Here is a 6,744-nt window from a genome sequence, read left to right as displayed (position 1 = left end):
ACTTGCTTATTGGGCCACTGTGACTGTTTCCAGAAACTGGTCTGTAAATCCCTCTGCTAATCCGAAGGTGCTGTTTGAGACAACAGTGCCCCTTGCATTTGTTCAAGCGGACCGCAAACTGCAAGCCACGTGCCGTCTTTAGAGGAGAGTCTCGGGAGCCTGCTCCGCCCGCTTGTCCTGCAAGCCAGCCAGCCTGGTTCTCCGTGAGAATGGGGAACTGTTCACCTTCTCCTCGAACTGAGATGAGGTTGCCAGTCGATATGTAAGACGTTCCGATTTGTTTAAAGCTCTAAAAAGAAAAAGCACCCCCAACACTCACCCTGATCACTGCATCTAAATCTCAGGAAGGGGCCTGGCGGTTCTCCAGCAGGGCTATGGTCCAGAATGTTCCCCAGTTTATAAGAGGAAGCCTGGAACTTTTAAATCAGCTTAGGTGTGGACAGTCACAACACCTAAGAACTGTACTTGGCAGACTGATAACCCATCTGCGCCTTCCCAGGGCAGGCGTCAGGAAGCCCGCGCTGCACGAGGACGCCCGCGCAGGCCTCTGCCAGGTTACTACTGACTGCGAGGGAGCGTGTGCTTTTCATCGGTGCCCTGAGATATGTGTAAATGGTGTGTTTTTGAACTGATGTGTGTACACACAGTGTTAAAGGGGTTTTCTGCCCCAGTGAGTACAAAGAGGCTGTGAGCTGTCTGGGTTGTAGTGTTGGAAGGTGGCCGAACAATAAGACCACACAGAGAAGAACAGGTCTGTGGGCCTGCGGTTTATTCTTGTCTGGCTCTGGAAGGACCTTCCCAGGCGCAGTACCTAAGGGTGCCGAGCTCACAGGGGCCGCAGTTCTGTTCCTTCTTCGTTCCTCACGGGGCTCCTGTCTCTCAGTGGCCTCGCGCCATGTAACATGTTCATCCTTTTGACAAAACGCTGAAAAACAAGGCGAGGATTAGTCCAGGGCTCTGGCCACACTGCTGGCAACCGTTTACTTGGCCAGGTCACTTTGGGGTGTTTAATCCTTAAAAAGCTTCCCCTGTTAAACTAAAACATTTTGGTTGGGGGGTGGTGTTTAGAGCCCATCTTAGCAAAGTGCGAACCAGAAGGCGGCCTGGCCGGCTCCCCACCACCATCAGAAGCATCCTCTTGAGAGTGTGACACACAAGCCAAAGTGCTAGTGTATCTTTATGTCTCATGTGGGGAAGGACGAAGACACATTGTTATAAAACAAGAGGGGCTTGTTGAGCTCATCGCCCGGCTGAACGGAAGGGGCTTCCCATGTTCCTTTTGAAAGGGCTTTTACACCCACATTTTACAGCAACAGAACAAAAGACCATCTTCAAACACCACTTGCCCCAGACAACGGGAAGAGATGCAAGATGTCACCAGCTGTCCAAAGGTTCCTGTCTGCACAGGATCAGGCCAGTAACAACTGTGCCGGGCTGCTGGGGACAGCTGCCTGCTATTTCAAGGCAGCAGGCTGCTCTCAGGGTGTGGCTTCCTCGTGCGGCACTTGCTTAGGACAGGGCCCGAAATGGCAGACCATCCACCCCAACCAGACAAGGTCCTCACTGCAGTGCCCCCAAGACAATGGCTGCGATAGGGTGCTTGGGGTGCGCAATGCTCCCGGAAAAGGTCAACGGTGAAAACCCCAGAATGTCTGAAAGGCCATACTGAGTCATTAGCACCAGCAGGACTCGGACTGCTACTGCGTCCAGGACACCTCCTAGCCAGGGGCATTTGGTCAGCTAATGGTGTGGCCTCACTTCCCTCCGGGGAGGGTCAGTATGTGTGGGAGGAGCTCAGAGAGGCCGCAGGGGAGACACCGAGGCTCAGCACCTGTGAGCGTGGAGAGCGAGACAGGGAATGAGGTGTGCGCTCACCAAAGACTCTTGGTCCATGAAGTAAGGCTTTTGGGATGATCCGTCATTTGTTTCCAGGTCAACAGCAAAACACAGGAACAGTGCACCCAGCACAGTCTCGAACACAGACAGAAAGCTGTGTGCCACCACGTAGGCGAAGAAGGTGGCCAGCAGCAGCGGCACGGCCCACACCTGCAGGGTGCGCTGGTAGTTGAAGGCCATCAGTCCTCCGAAAGCCGTGCAGCAGGCCACCAGCACCTGTGGAAGCAAGCGCGTTGCAAACCTCTGCAGGTCAGTGAGAATACTTAGAAAATGCTGTTGTCCGTCACCATAGCTTCATATGTCGACTGGAATTGAAGAAGAAAACAGGAAAAGCTACGATCGTGAAGGAAAACCTGGCTAATTGGGAGCATGAGAAGAGGGTCTGCACTTTCACTCTATTGGCACCGCATGTTTGTATTTATCTAGATGCCATGATACCTTTACAAAACTGTTCTCTGACACCACAGTAAGCATCTTCACTTTAAAACTCTTTTATAAATACTTCTTTTTTCTATTGGTTTGTTTGTTTGTTTGTTTTTAAGAGAGAGGAACGGAGAGGGAGAGAGAGAGAGAAACAGCAATGAAAGAGAACATTGATTAACTGCCTCCTGCATGCCCCCCTCTGGGGGTTGGGCCCACACCTGGGCATGTGCCCCGACCAGGAATCGAACTGGCGACCTCTTGGTGCCTGGGTGGACACTCAACCATTGAGCCACACCGGCTGGGCTGCAGATGCCTCTTTTAAATACCAGTGCAACAATCCATTGAGTGGACACACTGCAGTTTAACCTGTGATTATCTGCACCCTGAGGACTGAACAGAAGGGCTCCCCATGCTGGAATGGGGAGACAGTAACTGCAGGCTCTGGCCATATGCAATTCTTATATTCCAGGACCAGGGCCACAGGCCAGGATGGAACTAATTCCCTAAAAGACAAAACACAGCCTGTCTGGAGTCCGCTTTGTCCTTGGACATCCATGAAGAGAAGCATGACCATCTGAATGCCACTTGATTCAAAAAACCAAAATCATTGGTCTTCACAGCTCATCATCAATTATGTCTGTAATTGGAAATACAGGAAAAATGGGTTGTTTCTCAAAGTACAGTAAAAAAGTAATCTGTTATAAAGATGAAAACCTCATTGCAAAAGATTTTTGAAAGAAGTTATTAGAAAATACATCACCCATAATTCTACCAAGCTAATGCCAACAATACAACCAGTTCAAATACAGTCACAACCGAGATGAATGAGGCCGTTGAAAATACAGCCACAACCGAAACAGCTGTGGCTGTTAGAACTACAGTCACAACTGGGACTGAGGCTGTGGGAAATACAGTCACAACCAAGATGACCAAGGCTGTTGGAAAGGTTCCACCAGCTGTGCTTCTGCAGCGACTGTCACATGGAGTCTTCTTGGGCCCAGCAGAGCCTAAAAATATGTGTGCAATTAACACACACGTCAGACCCAAGCAGGTTGTAACTTGTTGCTGACAACAGCTTACTCTGCAGGCAGTGCACAGACACACCCAAATGAAGCACAGCATGCTGAAGGAGTACCCAGGGGTCCCCACATTCGGCACTGGCCGAGTCACAACTGGATCCTGAGAATTTGTTCACTTGGGGGAGGACCCAAGTATCCACTTTCTGAGGCCAGTAGCGTCTCCACTGTAGCTGTGAAAACATGGGACTGAGAATGGAGAGAAGCAGAGACAAGACAGTGAGACCAGGAGGGAAGGCCTGACTCCAGCTCCTGGGGGTCCTGGGAGAGTTATTCATCAGGACACCCTGGGCTGAGGGTTAAACATAATAAGGAAGCAGAGCATCTACCTCAGAGGGGGCGCTCGAAGCATCTACTCCCATTCCCAGTCCAAGTCTTGCTACACAACTTTGTTTTGCCTCCCAAGTGCCGCTATTAATTGTTTTAGTGAGGACTTCTCTCTCACCTTTCCTAGAAAAATGATGAAGTCTCCAAGGCAGTTCGCAGATAAGAAGTGACTTGAATTCTCAGACAAGAGCCTGAGAGCATCTTTCGCTGATGTACAAAAATCTGTCCCGTTGATGGCTGTGGTCGTGTACACTTTCTGAAACAACAGACAATAGTTAGAAAGACGATGTTTGTAGCTCCTGTTCTCAAGGCAACATAATGTCGGTACAGAGTTTGCCAAAGAAACTGGTCACTATAAACCCATCACAAGTCTGAGTGATGAGTCTGATATTATGTGTAGATATTTTCAAAGAATTGCAGTAAATGGAAAAGATAAATAAGTACTTTGGGTCACTATGGTGCATTGAGCACCCCAGTGCTAACATGGAAATGAGGGGTGAAGAATAAATTATTTCTTAAAGCACAGCAGAGCCTGAGGGCAGAAAAGGAAGTTTAAGTGCCCAAACAAAGCAGACCTCCATGGTTGGTGAGGCTGACCCCGGCGATCAGTAAAGGCTTGGAGGCTGGGGCCAGGGATGCCGCCCTTCCTGGGTGAGAGACCATGCGCAGGCCCTTGGAGGGAACTGAGCTCCCTGCACAAGTTCAGGATTTATCCCCAGTTTAAACCCATGAAAGTGGTAGAGAAATGCTCCTCCACCTGGGACACTGAACGCCTCCGTTCTGGGGAGGCAAAGAAAGCCGAGGCCCTCCCGGGCCAGGAGAGGTGGAGCCCCCCAGATGAGCACCTTGAAGACGACAAAGTGTTCACAGGAAAGATTACTGACAGCTCAGTGCACAAGAGAGCCCACCCCAGGAGGGCCTGAGGTGAAGCCCTGCAGGGACTGTGTTTACAGCAGTGACCACAGGAAGGGCAGCCTGGTGTGAAAAGTGAAGAGAAAGCCCCGGCTGGTTTCGCTCAGTGATTAGAGCGTCAGCCCAAGGACCAAACCGGCACAGGTTTGATTCCGGTCAAGGTTGCAGTTCAGTCCCCAGCCCTGGTTGAGCTCGTGCAGGAGGCAGCCAGTCAGTGTGTCTCTCATCTCGATGTTTCTCTCTCTCCCCCTCCTTCCCTCTGTCTGAAGATAAATAGAAAAAAAATATCCTCGGGTGAGAAATAAAAAAAAAAAGTGAAGAGACAGTGAAGAAACCAAACCACAGAGGAATCCTAGAAATGAAAATAAATAAATAAATATGCAATTTAAATGTTGCAGTGCAGCCCTGGCCGGTTTGGCTCAGTGGTTAGAACGTTAGCCCTCGGACCGCAGGGTCATGGGGTCAAGTCCCAGTCAAGGGCATGTACCTGGGTGGCAGCTTTGATTCCCGGCCCATCGGAGGCAATCAATGTGTCTCTCTCATATCAATATTTCTTTCTCTCTCTCCTCCTCCCTCCCTTGCACTCTCTCTAAAAATCAATGGAAAAAAATCCCCGAGTGAGGAGTAACAAAAATAAAAAATAAATGGTACAGTGCCTTTGTATAGCTGACCTGTTTCCTTATTTAATAAGCATTTTCATGTTCATCCATGGCTTTGATTTTAATTTTTTTTTTGTTCAGGTAGAGTGGGAGGGAGAGAAAGGAACAGAGAGAGAGAAGCATAGATGTGAAAGGGACACATCGAGTGGCTGCCACCTGCATGACAACCAGGGCCAAGGACAAACTGCAACCGAGGTATGCGCCCCTAGCGGGAACCGAACCCGGGTCTCTTGGGACCACAGGCCGATGCTCTAACCGCTGAGCCAAACTGGCCAGGGGTTTCATTTTAATTTTTAATAGATATATATTCTATCAGGGGTGGGGAGGCTGGGGCATATTAGACTGTTTTAAATATTTTGCTATTATAAATAACTATGCAATGAACATATTAATTTTCTGATTTTGGATAATTTCTTAAAGATAAATCTCCGGAAGTAGGATCACTAAATCAAAGAGGATGTGTGTGTACGTGTGTGTGTGCGTGCGTGTGTGCATGTGTACGTGCATGTGTGCACACGCGTGTGTGTTCAGATGAAGGAATTCCTTGGGCCATTTTTCCAAAGCACCTTCCTTTTATTACTACATGATCATTTCAGAAACATCTACTTCTTCTATGTCCCTTCAAATCTTTAAAAATACTTTTAGTGCAGTTTACAACAAAGAATTTGTAGCTTTCTTGGGGAAACACAGATGATGACCTACTTGGTTTCTGTCGCTGCTTTTGGCTTTCATCTCAGGATGTACGAATCAACCCTTCCGCACAGCCACGCAGCAATGCCCCAGTGATTCGGCCCCACCGACACAGGGCTCCCTTGGAGCGCGTGTGGTGGACACGGAGGGTAGCAGTGTGGAGTCCGGTGGAATTAACTCACCCACTTCCACATGCTTTTAAAATCCCAAGATAGTTGTTGGTGGAAAGCGGTCCCCGGTTTGGGGGACTTAAGTCTTTTTTCTTTTCTTTATTGATTTGAGAGAGAGAGAGGAAGGGAGAGAGCGAGAAATAGAAACATCAATGAGACAGAACATTGACTGGCAGCCTCCTGCACGCCCCCCACTGGGGATCGGGTCCACAACCTGGGCATGTGCCCTGACTGGGAACCGAACTGGTGACCTCTAGGTGCAGGGTCGACGCTCAACCACTGAGCCACACCACTGGGCGGGGATTTAAGTCTTGAATAGGGAGGTGGAAACTCATCTGCTCACTACTTAGTGGAGCATCTTTAATCGTCCCGAGTTCTCAGAGCTGATGACTCATTGATCTGAGAACACGCTGGGGGGAGGGTGAAGACAGCATCATCGTCCTTTTATAGACTGAAAACGCAGATGGAGGGATGTCCACAGGTGCCCCAGTGAATCGGAGCTTCCCCCACCTCTAGCCTTCCACTGTCATTAGAATAAAGTGTATTTGAAGACGTGGCTGTGGGACTCAGGCTCTGCCCAGGCGGTTTCCG

The 6,744-nt window shown here is 49.4% G+C and overlaps 1 protein-coding gene across 1 annotated transcript in view; it reads right to left on the bottom strand.

Annotated features, from left to right (window-relative positions):
- Positions 1 to 6,744, bottom strand: part of SLC44A3 (solute carrier family 44 member 3) — a 44,545-nt gene continuing 37,801 nt past the window's right edge. The window contains exons 13-16 of the mRNA XM_036272828.1: positions 3,841 to 3,978; positions 1,876 to 2,112; positions 812 to 925; positions 1 to 289 (exon numbers count right to left, since the gene is read on the bottom strand). Coding sequence (XP_036128721.1) covers positions 827 to 925; positions 1,876 to 2,112; positions 3,841 to 3,978 — 474 coding nt within the window. The 3' untranslated portion in view covers positions 1 to 289; positions 812 to 826. The remainder of the gene's footprint in view (positions 290 to 811; positions 926 to 1,875; positions 2,113 to 3,840; positions 3,979 to 6,744) is intronic.

This window comes from Molossus molossus, unplaced genomic scaffold (assembly GCF_014108415.1).
Source record: "Molossus molossus isolate mMolMol1 unplaced genomic scaffold, mMolMol1.p scaffold_m16_p_20, whole genome shotgun sequence".
NCBI lineage: Eukaryota > Metazoa > Chordata > Mammalia > Chiroptera > Molossidae > Molossus > Molossus molossus.
This window is presented reverse-complemented; position numbering and strand designations above follow the sequence as displayed.